The following is a 24,618-nucleotide window of genomic DNA, read 5'->3' as shown; positions in this document are numbered from 1 at the left end:
TCATGTTACTAGTATGGGTTTATGTTCTGTAATGTCACTTATATGACTTATGTTGTATATAATGTATTATATGACATATTTGGACATGAAATTCTTATCATTATTTGTTTCTAATTTAGTTAGTATATATGCGCATACATGATTGAGAATGACATAAAATTTAGTGAAGGATCTAGAATAAGCATTGAGCTTATTCATACAGAAATACCACATAAAAAATTTATTCAATTAGGAGATGTTATATTGTAATACATGTAAGGTAATACTTGATTAATAAAGACCTACCACTATAATTCGTGTAATTTATTTTAATTGTTTAAACATAGTTTGTAATCACAGGCTAGATGTAACAAATATTGGACCAGGGAGAATGTTAGAATTTTATTCTATTTGTGGTCTAATTTGTTAATATACAAATTAGTCTATGTGGTATTATAATTGTTAAGAAATTATACTAGTTAATTGTATTAGGAGTTGGTTTCTTTTTTGATGGAAAGAACACGAGTGTTTATTCTTATCATTGCAACAACAAACAAACACATTCTGATTCCATTTGACTTGTTGATTCAAAAATTGAAAGTTCCAACTTTCAAATTAAATCAAAGATTTTATGACTATAACTAGAGGTACGTAAATTACTGATTTTATAAAATATCTAACATAATCAATTCAACCGTAATTTAACTAAAACTATTTTTATAATAAATAATAAATAAATTATAAATAAACATACTAAAATATAATTATTGTCTAATATAAACATTAAAATATTTTTTAATTAAAAATACTATAAAAAAAATATGATCAACTAAAATTTTGTGATTTTATCAAAATACAAATTCAAAAATTTACTTCATGAATTTTAGTGATATATATATATATATATATATATATATATATATATATATATATATGTATCAGAAATTAAATATTTATACTGCCATTGATAAGTAAGATATTACATTATGGGTTATAGAACATCTAGACTCTAGCCTCCAAAATTGGATTAATTCAGAGAAAGCAAGAACAAAAGCACACCAGCTATAGTGACATATTTATAAAATTTTCAATATTCACAAAAGCACATCGGCATATCTTCACATCTTCAAAGAAATTGTAGTTCACAAGCACTCATCCTTATCTCATTAAGCGAAAAACATAGATCATTCAAATAGAAGCTCGTTAAATTAAAAGGCTAATTAATTTAATTGAGTTAATTTAATTCATATATATTTTTTATTAAATTAAAAATTATCATGATCAATATATGTTTTTTCCTATCAAAAGGTTGATAATAATTTTAATAATGATTAAAGTTTTAATAAAATTCACCCTCTAAGCTGGGACACCGTGTGTAAACCAAAAGATCAAGGCAGATTAGACATTCGCAAAGCTCAAAAAACAAATAATATTTTTCTCATGAAACTCGCTTGGGGACTCATGACGAAATCTGATAGCTTGTGGGTTAAGGTTTTCAAAGCCAAGTACGGCTGTGGTGAGAACTTAATTTCCAAAGTCCATAAAAAAGCCAACTACTCAAACGCTTGGAAAGGAATCGTGAAAGTCTGGAACCAATTTCAAAAGAATTTGATCTGAAGAATTGGGAATGGACAATCTATTACAGTTTGAACTGATCATTGGGTTCCAGGAATTACCAGCCTAAAAGATGTGTCTTTATGCCCTATTGCTGCAGATAGAATAGCCGAAAAGCTCTCAAGTTTTACTAATGGGGATGGGGAGTGGAATTGGGAGACGATAAATAGCTATTTCTCTGAAGATATTTCTGAGATTATTCGCACGCTAAAAGCTCCTCACTACTCTCTTGGTGCGGACTGTATTAGCTGGTTACCATATACTAATGGAGAATTTTCTATCAAATCAGCATATTCTACTTATTACAGTGGAGATGGAGAATCAGACACAAATTTTAAATTGTGTTAGAAAATTAAAGTTCCTCAAAGATTAAGAGCTTTCAGTTGGCTAATCTACAATAATGCTCTTCTTACAAATGCTAAGAGAAGAACAAGAGGTCTTACCATGGTTGGAAGTTGCTCCAAATGTCTGGATCATGAAGAAATTCTGTTCCATGTGCTGTGCGACTGTCCCTATTCCCGTAGTGTCTGGACTAGCAGGTCAACCAGTGCTCTTCCCCGAGGTTTCTTTAATCAACCTTTGCAAGATTGGCTAAAGATAAATCTCTTTAAGATCACTCAAAAAATTAGTGGGACTCCTTGGTCCACTCTCTTTGTTACTGTCTGCAACAATATTTGGAAAGCTCAGAATGATTTAGTTTTCAATTCGGAAATTTCTACCAGTCTTCATGTGCATAATCTTTCTAGTTATTTGGCAGAGCAATATGACAATATGATAAACCTCACCGAGAGCAGAAAAAAAATTCTCAACCCTACTAAAGCTTACCTTGTCAGTTGGGAACCTCCAGTGAATGGGTGCATAAAACTAAATGTTGACGGCTCAGTCATCCAACCCGCTGGTTCTGGAACTTATGGCGGCCTCTTTGGTAATGGAGATGGTAACCTCGTGGCGGGCTTCATGATGAAAATTGGAAGAATCACCATAACATTTGCAAAATTTGGGCCATCTACATCAGAATGAATCTAGCAGTGGAGCTGGGAATCAACAAATTACAGATAGAGACTGATTCTTCCTGTGCGTTGAAATAAATTGACAGGTCATCTAGTAGCCACCATCATACGCTTTCTCTGATTAGGGCCATTGAGGATCTCCGCAGTAAAATGACTTATGTGTCGTTTAAGCACGTATTTCGCGAAGCTAATTTCTGTGCTGATGCACTGGCAAAGCAAGCTCAGACAATCTCGACCGGCCTTCTCTGTTTTGCAGCTCCACCCCCTTTCCTGATGCCTCTCCTTGCTGATGACAAAGGTAGAAGGAAGAGTGTGAGAGTGTTGCCAGCGTAGTTGGCTTTTGTTTTGGGCCTTTGGCCCTCCTTTTTAATAAAAGAAAAAATATTTACAGTTAACTAATTTTTAAATTCACAACTTAAAAAATTAACTAAAGGCATCAAACTATAGTTTTAAAAATCGAATCGATTATCAAACCACTTTAATTATTAATTTATTTGTCTAATCTGTTAGAATTTTATTCTATTTGTAATCCAATTTGTTAATATAAAAATTAGTCTAGGTAATATTATAATTGTTAAAAAATTATACTAGTTAATTGTATTGGCAGTTGATTTATTCTTTGATGAAAAAAACGCAACTGTTCAAAATTTATATAATTTGGGTTTCTAATTCTGATCATTATAACAATAAACAAATATATTCTAATTCCATCTGGTTTGGTGATTCAAGAATTGAAAATTCTAAATTAAATTAAAGATTTTATGATTATGACTGGAAGTACGTAAATTGTTGATTTTATGAAATATCTAATATGTGGTATCAGAGTAAGATTACCTCTATCTTATCATTTCAAAATTGAATCATTGTGCGTTATTTTGATTAATTATTTTCAAAAGAAAAATACATAGTATAAATTTTAGAATAAGTAAGAAAAATCATTAAAATTAAAATTGACGCACCATGAGAAGAGGAAATAATAGATATTATTCTCTAAAAGAATCTTTTAAATTTGTGCCGTAGTTATTCTTCATAATGCCATAACTTTCTATGATTTCCATAAGTTTCCTCATTTTTGAATTAAAAAAATAATAAAATGGGAAACACTGTTTAATAAGAACCAAAAAGTGAAGAAGAACTGCTATAGCGTGTGTTACTTTAAGTTGTAATGGTTTTTCCCTACTATGTTTATATATGATTTTGTTAGTTCTTTGCCTCATTTCTTTTAATTTTTACGTTGGGCTGCATTTGAATTGCTATAAAATTGAAAATTTTGTTTTGGATGAGACTTGAACTTTGATCTTTCAAGTGTTATTAAAATGATTATTTACTGGATTATTTTCAATTTTGTTATTTCTTATGTCACTAAATTTATTTATTTGATGATGATGATTATATTTGCATGTAATAATAATTCTTTCGCTGCATATCATATTATGATTAATATATGATTTATTGATAAGTAATCATAGCATCTTTGATAATAATTATATTTAAAAAATCACACAAATATTAATATGATATATTTATAATTGTTGTGAATTATATAATAAACTTATTCACAGGAATTTATTATATTATTTACATATAATTAGGTTGAAATAGAAAATATTTTTTACTTCTTAATTAACCCACAGATATTAAAATGTAGTATTTTATTTTCTAGTTTTAACACGTGTATGTTAAAGTCTTCGTTTACAGGTAGATTTTAATGACACTATAATTCATAATTATTTTGATATGATTTGCATTGGCATGTATTATCATATGTTATGGATTTTGATGTGTCTATTTAAAGTTGAATAATGTTAGCATGATTTATTATTTGCAGCAGTAATGATATCTGAAACCGTATCTGAAGTTCGTTTGTTAAGTGGTGACAATTATAAAGAATAGAAAGATAAGGTTCTCTTTCACTTAGGGTGTGCAAACCTTGACTATGCTCTTCGTAGGGAAAGAGCCTCCAGCACCTACTGATGCTAGTACTCAAGTTGAAGTAGCATTATATGAATGGTTGAAGAAATCTAACCGTTTAAGTATGATGTTTATTAAGTCTGGTATCTCAACTAGTATCCGGGGTTCAATTCCTAATTACGGAAATGTCAAGGATTACATGAAGGCTATTGATGAACAATTTGAGTCTTCTAGTAAGGCACTTGCAAGCATCCTAATGGCACAATTGTCATTCGTGAGACTTACCTGTGTAAGGGGTGTGCGTGAGCACATCATGAGGTTGAGAGACATAGCAGTACAACTGAAAATTTTAGAGGTTAAGATCTCTGACTCATTTCTGGTGCATCTTATTCTAAATTTTCTTCCTGCCTAGTACAGACCATTTAAGATCTCTTATAACACACATAAGAAAAAATTGTCCATTAACGAATTACTGGTGATGTGTGTGCAAGAGGAAGGAAGGCTAATTCAAGAACTTGGTGAAGACAAATGAGGGTGGTAAACAGCAAACTTATAAGAAGAAAGGAAAAGGTATTGCATCCCATCCTATAAAGAAAGAAAGTACACGGTGTTTCTTTTGCAAAAAGAAAGGACATATGAAGAAAGAGTGCCCAAAGTTTAAAGCTTGGCTTGAAAAGAAATGTACTAACCTTTGTGATCTTATTCTTTCAGTGTGTTTTGAATCTAATTTTATTGAAATATGTCATGACACTTGGTGGATTGATTCTGGTGTTGAAATTCATATTTCAAATACCATGTAGGGTTTCATAAGGAAAAGGAAACCGATAGAAAGTGAATGAGCATCTATATGGGCAATCGGATGCGTTCACGTGTGGAAGCCGTTGTAATATTTATGCTTGTATTAAGTACTTGTTGTATTTTAGATTTAGAAAGAACCTTTTATATTCCAGATTTTTCTAAAAATTTGATTTCTTTATCTAAGTTTGTAAAACAAGGATTATGTATAAATTTTATGACGATACTGTTGATTTTATTAAAAATTTTAATATTATTGGACGTGATACTTTAATTGGTGATTTATTTAAAGTCTATTTAGCTAATAATATTCCATTAGGTTTAATGGTTATATGTATGGTAATGGTATGAATAAAAAATTCTCCATGTTGTGCCAGCAAAGATTGGGACATATTTCCATTGGGAGAGTGAAGAAATTAGTAAGTGATAGGATTTTTGAACCTCTAGACTTTACTGATTTTGATACTTGTGTGAATAGAATTAAGGAAACCAAACCAAAAAATCTCAAAAAGGTGCTAAGAGGAGTTCTGACATATTAGAAATAATTCACACTGACATATATTGTCCTGATATGTCCTCAAGTGATCAGAAATACTTCATCTCTTTAATTGATGATTATTCATGATATCTGTATCTCTATATGCTTCATAATAAATACGAGACATTGGACGCTTTTAAAGTTTATAAAGTTGAAGTAGAGAAACAATGCGAAAAGCAAATTAAGATCGTGAGATCAGATAGAGGTGGAGAATTTTTGGGAGATATACTGGAAGTGGGCAAGCACTTGGTCCATTTGCAAAGTTTCTTCAAGAGCATAGTATTGTGGCACAACACACCATGCATGACACACCAAATCAAAATGGTGTAGTTAAAAGAAGAAATAGGACTTTGTTGGATATAGTGCGGAGTATGCTTAGCAATTCCAATATTCCTTTATCCTTGTAGAGTGAAGCTCTTAAGACAGCCGCATATATATTAAATAGAGTTCCAACTAAAGCAGTTGATAAGACGCCATTTGAATTATGGAAATGTTGGAAGCCTAGTTTGAATTATATACGCATTTGGAGTTGTCCTGTTGAAATTTAGGTTTATAATCCACAAGAAAGAAAGTTAGACCCTAAGACAATAACTGCCTATTTTATAGGTTATGCAAAAAAGTGTAAGAGTTATGTTTTTATTGTCCCTCCCATTCAAATAAAATAGTTAAATCTAGAAATACAAGGTTTTTAGAGCATGATGTGAAAAGTGGGAGGAATCGTTCTCTTAAGGTTGTTAAGAATGATAATATTTGTCAAACCTCTCTATGTACAAGAGTGATTGTTCAATACAATGCTCATACAAATAGGGTGAATGTAGAATAACTTATTAGTGATGTTCCACATCATGAAGATAGTGTTCAAATAGATCATATAGTGGAGGATCAAACCCTTCATAATAAAAATATTGTTCAAGAACACATTGTTCAAGAGCAACTTCAAGAAGAGGGAGAACTAGGGGTGTCAGGCGGGGAAGCCCGCCCCGCCCCACCCCGCCCTGCCGGAAGCCCGCTCTCTGGCGAGCTGGCCCGCCCCGCCCCGCCTATTCAGGCGGTCCCAAAATCCTAGCACGCCCCGCCTAATGGTAGGCTGGCGGGCTGGCGGGCTAAGCCCGCCTAATTAATTGTTTTTTTATAAGGTCTTCATGTTCCAACTAGAGAGTTTGGCTTGCATCTTGTCAATGATATGTTGAAAATGCTGTTTACTACACTTCTCGTGGATTAGCGGAACACCTAAGTATTTTCCCAAATTGCTAGTGAGGGGAATCCCTAGTTCTTGGCTAAGCTCTTCTCTAATATTGTGGTTCACATTTTTAGAAAAGAAAACGCACGACTTATTGAGGCTGACTTTTTGTCCTGAAGATTCACAGAAGATTTTTAGTGCCTCCTTGACAACACCAACTTAGTCCCAATTAGCTTGCGCAAAAAGGACTATGTCGTCTGCAGAGCAAAGATGAGAAAGATTAGGGCCATTCCTAGACAACTTTATAGGTTTCCATTTTTTATTTTCAATAAAAGAAAGGATAAGATGTGATAGTCTTTCAACACAAAGTACAAAGAGATAGAGTGAGAGGGGATCTCCCTGTCTTATTCCTCTGGATGGTGTGAAGGCCTCAGAAGGAGATCCATTCTAAAGAAGGCTCATGCTAGTAGGCGAAATACAGAGATTAATGAGTGTGACGATTTTCTCCGGTATTCCAATATCCCTAAGCGTGTCAATAATAAACAGCTAGTTTAATCTATCATACACTTTCTCCAAATCTATCTTTATGGCCATAAGTAATGTGCCTCCATTCCTGGTCCTTATAGTATGAACAACTTTCTGCGCAACTAAAATATTATCCACACTAACTCTGCCTGGGACAAAGCTAGCTTGGGTATTAGCAATCAAACTGTTCAAGTGAGGTTTCAATCTGTCAGCAATAATTTTAGTAACAATTTTATAACACACATTATAAAAACTAATAGGCCTAAAATGAGTAAAATTTTCAGGGGAATGGGTCTTAGGAATAATAGAGATAAGAGTCCGGTTGACGTGAGCTATATTCTCTGGCTCTCTAAAAATCAACTTTATCCACTCAGTAAGGGACTCAGCCACAATGTTCCAAGAATGTTGAAAAAACTTGGCAGGTAGCCCATCGCTTCCTGGAGCTTTCCAACTTTCCATACTAAAAACTGTCATCTTTATTTCCTCTATTGTGATTTCTCTTAGGAGTTGTTGCTTTCCTTCCTCTGAGATAGTAGGGAACCAACCTGCAATAGAAAACATAGGCAAATCAGGATTATATTGATCAGGTGAATATAAAGATTTGAAAAAAAAGGCTCCCATAGTATTAAGAGTATTCACATCTTCAATCCAACTTCCCTCATCATTCTTTAGAGTAAGAATTTTGTTTTTTCGTCTTCTTCCGTTAGCTTTCTGATGGAAGTACTTAGAGTTCTTATCGCCAAAATTTATCACATTACATCTAGACATTTATTGCCAATAGCTTTTCTCCTGAATAGTAATAATCTCATACTCCTTCCAAAGATCCTTCTATAGCTTTTCTAAGAAAGGATTCGTATTGAAGGAGAGGCTGCAATTAATACCATCCAACCTTTTGAAAAGCCTACGCTTCTTTTAAAAAATATGGCCAAAAGTGTGAATATTCCAATATTTGGCATTTCTCACAAAAACTGAAATATTATCTAAAAGGTTTCCTTGTTTGTCCCAACTCTGTTTCACCAGATTGTTGTAATCTTCATGAATTAACCAAGGTGCCAGCAAGCGGAAAGGTCTCTCCCCTCCTTGGACAGTGGCGATGTTGAAATCGAGGATAAGTGGTAAGTGGTCAGACTTGAGCTTTGAAAGGTGTCTAACCCCCTGCTGTCGAAAACAAACTACAAAAATCATAATTACAAATGAATCTGTCCAATCTTCTCTTGACCTTTCCTCTCTGCCAAGTGTATGGTGGGCCAGAGAAGTCTAAAGAATTTAAATTGCAATTTCTCATGCAACTAATGAATCTATTGGTATCTTGTGAGAGGTTAGAGTTTCCCCCGGTATCATCCAAAGTGGCAACCGAGTTAAAATCCCCTCCAAGACACCAAGGGCCATTAATTCCCATAGCTAACTCTTCTAACTTATTCTAAAGGCTGCTTCTATTTCTTACATGAGGGCTACCATAAATAGCAGTAAACCACCATGGTTCTCCTTGTTCATATCTAACTTTCAAGTGCACAAACTGTTTCTCAGTGACCTCAGGTTCGATATTCCAAAGAGACTTGTTCCAAAGGCACCAAATGCCTCCTGCAAAATCATCAGCGTCACTAATACACCAGGAATCGAACCCTAGCTTCTTGATAGTAGCTTCCGCTTTATGCCCTGGAATATGAGTTTCCAGTAGAAAAATTAAGTTAGCATGATATCTATAAACAAGGTCTTTAATGATAAAAGAGAACCCCTTAGAGGCAGTTCCTCTGCAATTCCAAGAAATAATATTCATGATAACAAAGGGATAATGATAAGAAAAATCCTCCTAAAGAAACCAAGAATTTAAGCCTCCATAGGCCTGTGGTCAGGAGAAACAAGCTCCTTCTTTCTCTCGAGAGTTAAAGCAACTCTTTCTTGGGATTGGACATCCATCATGCTTTCATCCAGGTATAATTCTACCGGGTCTGGTGGCTCCTGTAGTTCACCAGCACTCTACTGTCCATAGGCTCCTCCGCCCATGAATTTTGATATAAGGGCAGTGGTGTGGGGGTCAGAGAGGTCAGTGATGTTCAGATGGGACTCTTGTTTGCTTCTAGCAATTTCTTTGCTTAATCTGAAAAACTGTCTCCAGTAATCTTGATGTTTGCCTTCCTTCTCTTTTGAAAAATTTTTATGCTCATTTTGAAGTTCTAACTTATTTGGTTTCAAACCTGGTTCAGCCTTCTGTTTCTCCTTTGTTTGATGATTTTGATTTGGTTTATTTTGTATTTTCTTGCTTATGTCAGCGCCCTTCTCCTTAATGATGGTGATGGCTTGTTTCTGTTTCTGTGCAGATCTTGCATTATTTGGTTGATTATTCTGTTTGATATGGACCTGCGTGTAATTTCTTTTCTTTTCCATATTTGGTTGGCTAGTTTTTCCTCCGTTGTGGGCCTGCTGACCCTCTTTTCCTTGATATTCCTCTGGCAAAATCTGAAATCTGGATGCACTTCCACCTTCCTTTTTTTTCTTTTGGAGTATCCTCCATTTTCGGCTTATTCCTTCTTTGACTTCTCTTAACTAACATCCATGGACCAAACAAATTTTCTGCTTGATTTTCCTCTCCAGCAGCAACGGTCTCATTATTTAAAGCAGATTCTTCTCCTTTTTTGGAAATGTTCTTTGGGATTTCAATGTCTGGATTCTGATTCAGTGTGACTAATTGCTCTTTCCTATTTTGTAGATTCTTGCTATTAATGGTTTCCTGATTTTGCTCCTTTTCCTTTTCAGCATTTTCCGCTAATCCTCTATCTCCACTAACCGCCACCGCTGCCACCGTGGGGCTGTCACCTGGTGATTCCTGACATTGATCAAGCTTGCGACCGTATCTCCCGCACTTGAAACAGATTTGATGAAGGCCGTCGTATTCGATGTGGAATTCTTTTCCTAAAGCTGAGAAAGAGGGAACTAACTTGTTCCTTAGATCAATCTCAATGCAAATACGAGCAAATTTTTCTCTAGAGTGGATGGAGGTTAATTCGTTAACTTTAAGCATTGTACCCAAAGATTTTTCAATCTTTCAGAGGAAATATTTGTTGTACAACTCTGCTGGTAAATTAGGAATTCGTACCCACACAACAATTTTCTGCACTTGTGTCTCCATTGACATAAAGAGGGGTCTCCATCTTTGCACAAGGTAGTGGTCCGCTATCATCCATGGCCCTTCAAACAAGGCATGTCCATAGTCTTCTTGACTTCCGAAGCTCACGAGAAAGAAGTTTTTCACTAGATCCATGACCCAGATAGAGCCTTTCTTAGCCCACCTTCGCTGCACCCGTTGGTCTATAGCCTGGAGATTAACCAGTTTTCCAAAAGGCTTGACAATTAAAGAGAACTTCCATGGTCGACACCATTCTTCATATTCTTCTAGAGACACCTCAATATTAGGCTTTGGATTGAAGGGAGCCTGATTCTCTATATTCATATCCATGGAGTCGGATTCAGCGATATAGTCCTCTGCCACAAGTTCAACAATTTCATCAGGATTTAGGTTTTCAAATCCATCGTTGACTACCACATCACGATATGATTTGATTGGCTGTTGATCAATTTCTGGGACAATGGTGTCCCTAATATGCTGATCGGTTGTAGGAGTTTCATCTGATTCCATCTCTATTTCTGTAGACTTGTCTTCAATGCCTTCTATGGGGTCGTCATACTGATTAGCCCCGTCCATTTTTACTTTTTTTGTGCTCCTGGTTCCTGGTGATGAGGTCTTCTTCTTTCGGCGATCTCTTGTCGACTTCAAAAGGTTGGTTTTCGGTGCTCATAGGAAGGTTTCTGATTAAATACTTATTAAACTATTCCGACGAGCGATTTTTAATACATTGATCGTTGATATGTGTAGTTAACTGTAAATATAGCAATGTAGGATTGAATATTTGAATGAATGCTTAAAACTTCAAAGCATGAAAATTAAATTCATTTTAATTTGGTTACTTCGGTTGTTGAAATCCCAAGACACAACGTTTCCCCTAATCAATGAAGAAACCACCATGATGAAATAGGTGCATAACATTTATATGATTTAGCTGTATAGTACAGGACTAACCAACCAAACCCCCTGGTAATATTAATTAGAAAAACAACTCAAAATTTGCAGAATTATTTTTAATATGGAAGTAGAGATAGTGTTTTATTTGAATATTGATATTTGAAGTGTATTATATTATTGTGAAAATATTTAACACGCTCTCTATGTGTTTCAACACGTTTTCTGCGTATTGACTGGAATGTTGCCACGTATTCAACACGCCTCCACATGTTCAACACGCCCTTCACGTGTTGTAACATGCTTCTTACATATTGATTTTTCACCTACAAAATTTATTCATATGTAATTACACCCAATAATCCAATTTTTAATAAAAACACTAATATTTTTTCTATATAAAAAGAATTAATCCAAAATTTGAGACCACTTAGCCCAATTAACAGTTTTCTCGGTGGTCCAAACTAAAAATATCATATACAATACATAAAAAATAACCAAACTCGTTGTTTCCTTTTAATGATATAAGTACATTTTCTAACTTCTTTGGGTTTGACGAAATGAAATTACAATAAAATAGAGGCAAAGCTTTTACCATCCAATCGATGGTTGTTGGAATTAGCTTCATTCTACATGCTAACATAGCATCTGAGTTCTGTTTATGCAGGATATGTTATGCAATGTTATGTACGACAATCATTAGGGTTTGTTTGGAAGAATTTTTAAAAAAATATTTTTTCGAGTTATTTTCTTTAATTTTATAAAAAAGTAAAAATAATTTTATGTTTGGATATTTTATCTAAAAAATTTTTTTATCTATTAATTATATTTAAATATAATAATATAAAAGTATTTTTTGTTTATTTATTATCTGAAAATATCTTTTTTTATAGAATTTTTTTTAAAAATATGTAAATTGTAATTTTTTAAAAAAGATATTTTTTTACATTTTTTTAAGTGCTTTTAATTTTACTATTAGAAATTTATCAAATACGCTAAAAATTAAAAAAAATATTTAAAAAATATCTTTTTTTATTAATTTAATGGCATTCAAACAAATACAATATTATATAAGATAAAATACTGTTTTAATTTTTAAACATTTTCGCTAAGTTCTAATTTTGCTTTTAATGTTTAAAACGTTTTATTTTTATTCTATTTCGTGCTATTTTTATTTTCTGAAAAAATTAAATGAATCATTGTATCCATTTACGTTCAATTCACCATCAAATGAAGCTTTAACCTAATCTAATTAAATGCATAACCTTAATTAGTAACTGAAATTGCATCAGCCACCACAATGTGATGACAATATGACATTGGTTTCAATGTCGCATGCTACAACAATACTAGATATATATTTAAAGGAAAAGTATGGTTGATAATGAAAATATTAAATAATGTGAATAATGAATATATTGAATATTCAATTTATTAGGTGTATGGATGGTTATTTTAATATTAAAATTTATATAGGTAATTTGGGATATATTGTATTTTTACTTTATTGGATCAATTTTAAAGTTCATTGTTCACATTGTTCACAAAAGTTATTGTCTACCTTGCAAAGTTTAAAACACACTAGCTAGAAATGGGTCCACAGTGAGCAATTCATCAGTGCTCATGAGGTTGTCATTAATAGTAATAATGCATAATCAATGAAGGACTTTTGTAATCATTATCAGTATAGGTCTGCAATAAAAATACCTGCCGTGCCCATACTGGTAGAGCCAACAAGAAGCCACGTTCCCAAAATGCATAAGCACAAACTGTACACAATTTAATACTAAGATGTGTTCAGTGTAAGAACATGCTTCAAACTGAAAGAAATCTAGTATATATGCAAATTTGGATGAAGGGTTAAGAATAGAGCATAAATTGTTATTCATGAAAAATTACCTTTCTCATTTGTCAATTGTTAACTTGTCAATTGTCGGTTTATACTTTAGCACATCCAAGTGTACGGTACGGAGCTTCTTGAAACTTGGCGTCTCTATGATTATAATAAGAGGGAAAAAACAGGAAGAAAACTCGAATGATTGTTTGACCTTTTCATGTTGAAAAACTTGTCTAAATATTAACACACAATTAGTTATTAGACACGGTTTTGTTTTGTATGAATTTTATAGCCAGAAAAGTTAATGGTAGCAATTAGTGGTCACATCATTGTCTGTGATGCAATTACAAATTCTCAACTTTACTCTGCCATCCAACTAGGAAAAACAATGTATCTCAAATAATTGAAGCCCGCTTTTGGAACCACGGGCACAGGGTATGTAACCAAATTCAAAGATAGTGAAAACCAACCCTGCATGTGATAGAAAAAGTAGCATAACAAATTCTTTTAAATCTAATAATCTACTAATATATTACGTTGATATTCACACCACAAGTCAACAAAATTTAAGCCCCCAGCAGAGGATAAAAATACAATACAAAGGACTATAGAGAATAGTGTACAGACCCCACAATAAACGTAATCTAACGTGTAATGTAGTGCGGAGAAAATGGCATTGATACATGTTTGAGACGAACAGCTCATTATTTCATTCAACCAGATCCAATATTAGATTATAGATCTATGGTCCGTCTGTGTAAAGGAAACGAGTTCGGCAACCTAGGTCATGTGGCTATAATAAAAAAAAAATCTAAGGTAATTAATGAATGAGTTCTTTATCTGACAAAATTAACAGGTAACAATCTCACTGCAAATACATAATTACATTCAACTATCTTAATACTAAGATTCCTGAAAAATCAAGTGTCAACACATGGGATAGATTCTCAAACGGCAGTGAACAGTTCCTGTTTATATGGAAGATGAAATATGACCGACACCTTTCCAATACCAACTACAATTTAGAAATAAATAATAAAACAAATAATCGAGCCAACAGGAAGACAAAAATGTGTTATGGTTGGAAAGTGATTCCTTGATCCTTCATTGTATGGATGCTTGTAGTTGTAGCAGTTGTATGAGTGAAGCAACCTCAAAAATTTCCAGTTTTCAAGCCAAAATAGAATCTATTGTTAGCGTTTAGCACATGCTCCTAAGAAACAAAAGAACAGAAAAGTATTTCAACTATTATTATTATTATTATTATTATTATTATTATTATTATTATTTATTATTATTATTATTTAGACAAACAATCTACAAAACCAAAAAGCTCAAAAAAAGACTACAATGAGAAGGCTATCTTTCATGGTTCTCAGCATCTATAGTTGGTTAAAATGGCAGGCTCTTAGAAGTTGAACTTGAAGTAAGTGAAGCCAAATGCTGGGATGGAACAAAATCTTGACGCAAGTTGGCCCTCTTGACAATTTTCCTCATGTTGTTTTGCAAACTCTGTTGGACTAATTGCTTCACTGCTTTCTTCTCCTCACTCATCGTATCTTCCTCCTCCTCCTCTTCCTCCAAATAGCCTTTACCTCCTCCACCCGAAGCCTTCGTAAAAGACGGCGACGCGCTGAAAATAGGCGCAGAGATATCGGCCCCCAAGCTTCCTCGACCATAGCTTCTAGAAACTTGTTTCCCTTTGTCCGTCCTCAAACATTCCAAGATCCTTGAGGCCCTTTTCTGTGCCAATGTAGAACCAAGAAGGGTCAATTCAAGCAGTGATGATCCAATCCCAGCCTCAATCATGACCTGCCTGTCGCTGTAGGATTTGTGTGCCATAATCATCAAAATGTATGACGCCTTCTCTTGGCACTCCGGCGAATCCGTCCAATTCAACACATCCACCAGAATGAAGATCGAATCCTTTACAGCACTGATAGCTTTCCTGCCCTCTGGAGTTGGAACCAGATTGCTTAGAATCACAAGCACTCTCTCACTCACTTCCATGTCTCCAATTGAACTAACCAAAAAGGGGACCAACTCAGTTTCCAAAATGAATGAACTGTTGGTTGGAAAGATTGATAGATTGTACAGAGCTCGAAGAGCATCTTGCTTGGCTTGGTGGCTACATTCGTAATCCAAATCTTGAAGGGTTCTAACTAGGAATGGAATTGCACCAGAGGATCCAATTATTGGTTTATTTGAATCCAAAGCACTCAATCCAAGGAAATTAGCAACAATTGCTTCAGAAACTGATGAATTAGTAGCATCCGGTGATTCAATTAACTTCAACATCTTGTGAACAGCACCAACTTTAACGATGGCTGCTTTGTTTCTGTTACAAGCCACCCAAACGAACATCAAATTTCACATTCATTGTCCATTAAAATCAAATCACATCAACTATTGACTAAGAATTGTTGTGTAAGCCAAAAAAATAAAATAAAACGAGTAATGTATGTTAACAGAAAATGACATTAAACAATTGAAAGAAAATGAATATACTCGTGATAGAAATAATTAGGGATTGAAAAAAAAAGATAATAAAATAGAACTTAAGGAGAAAACTCACGCATCGTTGCCGATCCCGAGATTGAGCAACGCATAGAGCGAAGCAATCTGAGAATGAACGTCTTCGGAATCGAGCATTCCGACGAGCGGAGGAATAGCTCCAAGCATAGCGAGCGTTCCCCTAACTTCCGATCGTTCCTTCGCAAGCGACCTCACCGTCGTCGCCGCCATGCGGCGCTTCGCCAAGTCCTCTCCCTGCTGCAGGTCCTTCACCACTTGCTTCAGCTCCACCAGCGCCTCTTCCTTCTTCTTCGCCTCCGCCTCATTCTCGCACCCCGTTAAGTTCAGCAGATCCGCGAGCTTCTCTGTTTTCTGATCTGGCCGGTTCTCCCTGCGGCTGCCGGAGGCCAGACTCGCTGTAGAAGTTGCGGCGGAGCTGGATCCTTCATCGTCGTCGTCGTGGCGCTGATGGTAACCGTAGCGTGAGGTGCCGCAGCTGACGGCGTCGAGAACGATCCGGCGGATGGAGGAGGCGGAGATGGAGTTCCAGCGGAAGTGGCCGGCGGTGGCAGCATTCTTGGCAGGGTGGCGGTGGTCGAGTACGACGGATCCGACGTTGTTCCGGTGACACTTTGCCATTCTCCGGCAGACCTACATTGCAGACAACAACACCGCAGAGATAAAAAAAAGGGTTTATTATTTAAGAAATAAATAAACTAATGTATTTTTTTATTTTTATTTTTTTGTTTCCAGTGTAGTGAAGCAGCTTCTCGTTATTGTTCTCTGCTCCTCCTTTTTCTTTCTTTTATTGAGAGTGCTGAATTAGTATTAGTGAGTGAGAGAATCGTTGAGTCCACGTTTGATTGTTACACTTTATATAGCTGTGACGTGTGTATCTGTGAGAGTGCATGCAGGGAGCGAAAATAGATTCTGCTACGAAAAATAATTTGACATCTTTGTAACGCAAAATAAATATAACAAGGGTTTTTTATATTAGACCAACTACGCATACAAACTTTTTTGCTAAATATATTTAAATAAATTAGTTTAAGTCTAACAAAAATCAACTTTAGATTAGAATGTATGTAAACATATCTTTTTTTTTTCTCTCTCTTAAATAGTGCTAATGTTATTATGAAAAACAATTCTTTTCTTAGAATCAAAATCGCAATATTTAAAATTCAAACTAAATTAAAAATCTCTTAAAATCGTTGCGAAAAGTTAAGAAATTTTCAAAGTTAAATTCGAGATCATCACCAAGAAACATAGAAAGAAAACACAAAAGATTCATCACCAAGATATTATTCACAAATAGTCCAATTTTCTCACTTTTTTTTGTTCTCATTTCGATCGCAAAACACTACATAGTCATAATTCTATTTATTTCGTACAATCATTTTTCATGTTCTTGCCTTGAAGTACGTATTACTGTTCTCATTATATGCTTCATTTGGTGATAACTATGTTAGATCGGTGTAAAAATATTACGTAGTGTTTGTCGTATAGTTTAACCTGTATTTACATGTGTTTGAGGGATTTGAATATGTTTTTGTGCATGTTTGAGTTTCGAACTGAGTTTGTCGATAGTAATTATTAACAACTTTCAGTTTGTATTTCGGTGTATTTCATTTGTGTTTCGGTGCATTTGGCTTGTTTTTCAGTATATTTTGTTTGTCTTTCAGTATATTTCATGAGAATTGAGCTTTGTGCTGTTATCCTCTTTATGCTGTAACTAGATAACAGAATATTGTTTTTGTACAAAATATGTACAAAATAACTCAAATATGTATAAAATAACATAAATGAACAATATTCTGTATATATTCATTTATGATCACATAAATGAACAATATGTACAAATATATACAAGATTCATTTATGATAATTTTTAAAACATGAGTGAGGTCAAAAAAATCATTGTTCAAGAGTTGGAATTTGGTGGTTTGATGCATATCTCTGCCATGAATGTGTCACATAAGCTATTGAACACAATTGACATATTCATTTGATCTGTCTCGTAACAGACTGGACACACAGTATGATGTAATCAACATCATCTAAGAAAATATAGCAGCTGTCCTTGACTTGAGTGCATATGGTAAAAATTTATTTTCTAATATATTCTGTAAATCCAATTTCAGTGTATTATCAAATTATTTCTGTGTTATTAAAATATTTTTGCTGCTTTTGCAGGGCCCCGCAAAAAAAAGATTGAAGAAAAAAAATTCATAAGGAGAATAAAGAAGTTGTTAGAAGCTTACAAGGCAAGACTTTATCGCAATTATCAATCTCTATAATGGTGATGAGTGTTGATGGGGAGGAGAATCAAATGAAATTAAAGAGGACATTCATCCTCTACATTCAGATGTCCTTCTTGTTGGTGACAATGGTAAACAAACTTTTTCCGATTTATATGCTGCCCATTCTTCACATGGAAGCAATATGTAAATGGAATTGGGGTGGTTGTGTGTTCAACTTCCTCATAAAAGGCATTAGAGAGCACACATTGAAAAAGAAATATGCTGTTAATGGCTACCTCTTTGCTCTAATGATGGTATATTTTCATGAATCAACACACAAAAATAGGCCGATGGATGCAATTTCTGGACAACCGTGAGTCCAACATTAGACCAGGTAATTACTGGTTGAAAGAATAAAAGCTGAGATCAAAGATGACATGGTAACTCAACTGAATTCCTTCCTTATTTTTGGTGTATTTGTTATAAATATATTGTGTAAACAAATATTTGTTCTGTTTTAAGAAATCGTAAAAACAGCACAGCTGAGAAAACAACTAAAAGAGAAAAAGAAGGAAAAAAGGAATGAAGAAAAGAAGGAAAAGAAGAAGAAGACAATTTCTTCTAAAAGTGAAAGTGTTGCTGAATCCGAGTCTGATTCTGAAAATGATTCAAAGGAGATACTTAAAAGAAGAAAACAACCTAAAAGAATGGCAAAGAAGTAAGTATTTTTTTTTGGTATATTTTTTACCATTTTATTGTATATTTGCCTGATGATTATTTACTTTTTCAGGATAGAATTCAAGAAAAGAAAGTACGTTACTAAGGATTCATCTTCCTAAAAGAAAGTGAATCTGATGATGAGTAAGATTCAAAAACTATCATTGAAATATTGTGTTTTGTTGTTTCGTCAAAATTTATTTATTAACAGGATTTTTTGAATGTATTGTCAGAAGTGAACAAAGTGAGGAAATAAGAAAAAAAAAAGATAGAAGAAAAAAAAATTCACAAGTCTATAAGGAGTAAATATTATTTTTCAGTGTATTTGGTTTGTCTTTCGGTATATTTCATGAGAATTAAGGTGCACTTAGTGCTCTTGTTACCTTTTTTATTTTATCAATTTTATTGTGTTTATTTACTGGATGATTATTATCTTTTCCAGAATAGAATCCAATAAAAGGAAGCATGTTATTGTGGATTCATCTTTCGAAAAAAAAAAAGTAAATCTGATGATGAGTAAGATTCAATAACTATCATTGTAATGCTATGTTTTTCATTTTCGTCAAAATTTTATTTATTGACAGAATTTTTTGCATGTATTGGCAGAAGTGAAGAAAGCGAGGAAATAAGAAAAAGAAGATTAAAGAAAAAATAAAAAACCTGCAAAAAAGTAATTATTTATTTTCGGTGTATTTTGTCAATTTTATCATGTTCATTTGTTTGAAGATTATTTACTTTTCTAGGATTGAATCCAAAAAAAGAAAACATGTTATTAAGGACTCATCCTCCCAAAAAGAAACTAAATCACATAATGAGTAAGATTCAGAAACTATCTTTGTATGTGATGTTTTTCAGTGTATTTTTCAAAATTTTTTTTGTCTGATGATTGTTTGCTTTTTTGGAATACAGGAAAAAACTACCGATGTTCCACAAACTGGGCTCCACTCCACGGAAGCTCACTATGATTCTTCACAAATGTAAGATTCAATGTCTGAAATTCTTTCTTTGCTAAAATTTTTTAAAAACTGATGTATTTACTCTAATTTTACTGAATAATATTTATTTTATCTTTAGAATGCCACATGTAAATTTGAAAAGTAAAAATGATGCTGTGTTTTAAACACAATCAAGCTATTAGAGCAGTGTAAATCAACCAAGTGATAACATGTAATTTTTGTGTTCTCTTACCATTTTTTTAATTTTGTGCTACCATATTCTGCTTCTGAATTCACACACACACACACACACATATATATATATATATATATATATATATATATATATATATATATATATATATATTTAAATTTCTTTAAGATTTTATGCAAGAAAAAAAAGTCAAGAAAAAAGAAAAAATTGCAACTATATAAGTTCTCACACAATAGAAGTTGTGTTTTTATTGAATGCTTGAGGTGTAGATGTGAGATAATTTTGGTGTATTTTAGGTTCAAGGAACAAGAAGAATTATTGAATGAACTAGCTCCTGTTTAGGAAGGAATAATAGAATCCTAAAGGACAAATGACTATTCTTTGAAAATAGACTCATTCTCAATCAAAATCACTGGACATGTGAGTTTTCCAATTCACTTTCAATGTTCTATTCATTGAGTTAATCATTTGCACTTGAATGTTTACTCCATATTAACTTTTTTATTTTTGTTTTCCTTAGAGTTCCACTTTAAGTATGTGCTCTTCCTTCGGAAACACCTGCCTCAAGAACTCCCCAAACTTAACAAATTACTGAAAAGTCTTTTGGAGAGAAAAATATAGAAGAAGAAACTATTAATGCATAAGTATTACTTAAATTCCTATTCTAATATTTTTGGTATATTTAGTTTCTCTTTTGGTGTATTGCTTCTGTTTTGAGGTGCACTTGGTGTTCTTATCCTCTTTTTGTTGTAACTAGGCAACAGAACATTGATTTTGTCTATTTTGAGGGACTTTGTTGATGTATTTATTGTAACTAGCCGATAAATATTTGTTGTAGTGCTTCTGTTGTCATTTTGTGAATGTTTTATTGAGTTTCATGTCTTTTTAAATAGCAGTGTATTTGGTTCATATTTCAGTGTATTTCATGTAATTGAGGTGCACTTGATTTGCTTGTATTAATTAAATTTCTTTTCTGTAATCCTGCAGTCCTCCATGACCTCAACAAGAATCTCATGAGAAATTAGCTCCTACTCATGTGCAAATTCTACTTAATAAAGTTCTTTTTCAATATTTTCTGTGTATTCTTAAACTATTTTATGTGTCACCATGCAGTCGTCCACCTACTCAAGCCGTGAATGATGGTATAATGTTGATTGCCAATGCTGCATTAAAGAATGACTTTTCTACACCATCAATCAAGTGAGAAAGCTACACTTACTCAAGAGGGTGAACCACCAGCAGACAAGGAAAAATCTCAAGACAACCCAATATTGGTGGAAGAGTTGAAAGAGTTAGTTAAGATTATGAATATTGGGGTTGCAACAACATTAAATTATGCTAAGCAAAAAAGTCCCTCACCAGAAAAGGTGAAGCCTACATTGAGTTTCCTTGACAAGTTCAAAACTCCCGTGAGGCAAAAGGAAATAACAGACGATCTTAAGGAGAAATGCTTTCATTGGGTCACAAATATCAAGACTAATGATGATGGATGCTCTAATGAGTGGGAGACGATTTTTAAGCTAAAGCATAAATCTCACCTGAAAATAACCAGAATGCACTTTAATTCTTTAAAAGTCAAATCAGATATAAAAAACCTGGTAATACTAGAATAACATTAATGATTTTGTTATGAGTTGTTTCATATATGTATTAAGTTTGGTTTTTTGTTTTCGTAGGTTGTCTCGGTAATGTGTTAAATTCTGAACAACAAAAAATTGAAAGATTTGGAAAACTTATATATTGTCTCCCCCTGATATTGTGGTAAGCTGTAGTACATTAAAATTTCGGTGTATTTTTAAAATATATTATTTGTTGTAACTGTTTCTTTCAGTGTATTATACAAATTTTATAGAATTCCGCATTGGTGAGTCATGAGGGCAAGTTCATTCATCCAAAGACTAACAAGTGCTTCCAGATTAAAGACTATCAAGACTACATTCCATTTCTAGACAAGAAAAAACTTGCATCTCCATCCATTTGTAAGCTTTCTTTTATAAAGCTTCTTGAATAATTCTTATATTAGGTACCAATTAAATTAAAAAAATTTTCTTTCAGACCAAACTTCAGATATTTCCCCAATTTGTTATGCGCAGCATTAGTGAATATGGAGGCGGATGCTGAAAAGAAAAAATTTCATGTTCTTGACACATTAAACAAAAACTCTCCTTCGAAAGACAGAATAGAAATTAATAAATTTGTTATAAATTTTTTATTTGATACAAATTTTTGGTTCTCTATAAATTCTCTTGTTTCTATCTGTTTGAAATAAGGTGCACTGGTAGTTCTTGGAAAAAGAAAAGTAAATTCTATAATACACCGAATTACTTCTGAAATACACCGAAATCTATTTAAATAAACATCAAATTCTATAGTTTGAAATTATTCATTTTGGTGTAATTTAGTGTTAAATATAGAATTTCTTATACTTGGCTTATTTTGGTTTTTAGAGCTTTATAATTTCACAAATGAGGGTGTTTGCCGGAGAAGAACCTTCGGTAGACAAGGATGTGAGTGTCGAAACACCATACATCAACATCAATGGGCAGCGAACACAGTATGTAATCTTTCTATTTAATAAAATTTACTGTATTTTTTGTTATTGTCCTATTTTAATGTGTTATTTTATTTTTTGTTGAGTTTAGCAAACAATAATAACATTTTGTGATGACAAAAATAGAATTAATTGGGTTAATAGTTCAAAGGTGTTTTGATGAAGTTGTTTAGTGTTACAGGTCCAAATTGTTAGTAAGCAGCCTAAACAATGAATCCAAGAATTTGAACCAAACTATAAGTCCAGCCCATTGTTTTCATGAAGGAAAAAGCAACCTCCAGCTGGTGTTGATGTAGTGCTTCGGGCAAAGTTCAAAAGGAAGAGAAGAGCTCACTTTTTCACCAAATATCAAAGAAGAAAAAGGTGCTTTACCTTTCATTAGGTATAAAATCAGAAGAAAGAAAACCTAATCTTGGAAGCCAATGTCTAATCGAAACACAATCAGAGGTTAAAGGTAATTTATTTTCATTTACATATAAGTCAATTTCTTGCTATTTTCTCCTTCCCTCTGCACCACCATTTCAAGCAATATAAGAAAAATAGTGGCTACTTTAATCTGATGTGGATCAATGGTCAAAATTATTGCTTGGAGCCAACGCACAAGATTAAGGGCTTTGATTTGGAAAATTCATTGAGAAATCCAAGATCTATGAAGCTGCCGTTACTCATCCTTCACTGCATTGCTTATTTCTGAATCCAAATCCCTAATTTTTGGGAATAATTGAAGAAAAAGGAGGTAAGATTTTAACTGGTTCAAGATTCAAGGAGTTGACTTGTGAAGCAAACCCTAGTTGAGAAAACAGAGCTAACACAAAAAGAAAAATCATCTTCATTTCTGCTCAACAAGAGAGAACCCGAGAAAAGAAAGGAGAGAAACCTCACAAATCTAAAGTTTGAAGTCTTGGAAGCATTAAACCTACACAAAAGGCAGCATTCCGCCACGATTGAAAGCCATATTTGAGAGTTCAGAATCTGGGTTCAGCATATAAAGTTTGAGCTGTTAAACATCATCTCTTTCATGGTTTATCATTAAGTATTTTGTTTGTATATTGTATCTTTCTTTGATTATATTCAGTGGTAAGAGGCATATAAGTGAGGCATTAAGAAAAAGTCATTGAGAGAAAAGGCATAGAGAGAAACTTGGAGAGAAAAGCCAAGATTTATTTCTTGTCTCTTTTGATTGTATTTCTATTTTACATCTTGTATCTGAAGTATCCCTTGCTAAGTTGGATAAGCACTTAGTCTGTTGAAAGTCTAGGAAGTCGCCTAGCCAAGTCAAGTTTAGGTTGAAGCTTGATTTGTCCTAGATAGGATTAGGTTGAATCCCAGTGAATTGGTGTATGTAATATTTGAAATGATAGTAAAAATTTCACCACTGTTGTGGTAGAGATTGGATGTAGGTTGCATTGCACGAGACAACTGAACTAGGATACATGGCTGTGTCATCTTCTTCATCTATGCTCTAATTCCGTTTCTCACGATTTATAAGACAAAATAAAATTATCTCATGTATAATCCATCTCACAGATTGAATAGAAGCTAAGTTTTATTTTCTAGTTCGAGGCAGAATTAATCAAGTTTAAAAGAAGGCTATAGATTCAACCCCCTTCTCTAGACCATCAAGAACTTTCAATTGGTATCAAGAGTTAGGTCTCAAGAATCAAGCTTCACACCTTGGAGGAAAGGTCTAATGGCTAACAACTTGGGTGAAAACGCTGTGGCCTAGACTTTAACAGAGAGTCAGTCAAACAACAAGACTCTGTTCTTTAATGGGAAGAACTATGCTTACTAGAAGGAAGGGATGATGATCTTTATTCAATCAATTGACTACAACATATGAAAAATCGTTATGAATGGTCCTAAAATTTCAACCAAGACAAGTGCTGATGGAGTGGTGACTCCAAAGGAAGAAGCCGAATAGAATGATGAACACAAGAAGAAAATCGAGTTAAATGCCAAAGTCATCAATTTGATGCTCTGTGCTATCCATTTTGAGGAATATAGGAATGTATCTAAATGCGAGACGACAAAGGAGATTTGGGA

The 24,618-nt window shown here is 33.5% G+C and overlaps 1 protein-coding gene across 1 annotated transcript; it reads right to left on the bottom strand.

The window, feature by feature from the left end:
* Positions 1 to 14,630: 14,630 nt before the first annotated feature.
* Positions 14,631 to 16,878, bottom strand: LOC112782826 (U-box domain-containing protein 45). Its single transcript, XM_025825437.3, has 2 exons — positions 15,980 to 16,878; positions 14,631 to 15,742 (listed from the first exon to the last, which is right to left on the bottom strand). Exons 1-2 carry the CDS (start codon positions 16,555 to 16,557, stop codon positions 14,797 to 14,799), a joined length of 1,524 nt encoding a protein of 507 aa, XP_025681222.1. The 5' UTR covers positions 16,558 to 16,878; the 3' UTR covers positions 14,631 to 14,796.
* Positions 16,879 to 24,618: the final 7,740 nt, after the last annotated feature.

Source organism: Arachis hypogaea, chromosome 20, assembly GCF_003086295.3.
Source record: "Arachis hypogaea cultivar Tifrunner chromosome 20, arahy.Tifrunner.gnm2.J5K5, whole genome shotgun sequence".
Lineage (NCBI taxonomy): Eukaryota > Viridiplantae > Streptophyta > Magnoliopsida > Fabales > Fabaceae > Arachis > Arachis hypogaea.
The sequence above is the reverse complement of the archived record's forward strand: the minus strand, read 5'-3'. Positions and strand labels throughout refer to the sequence as shown.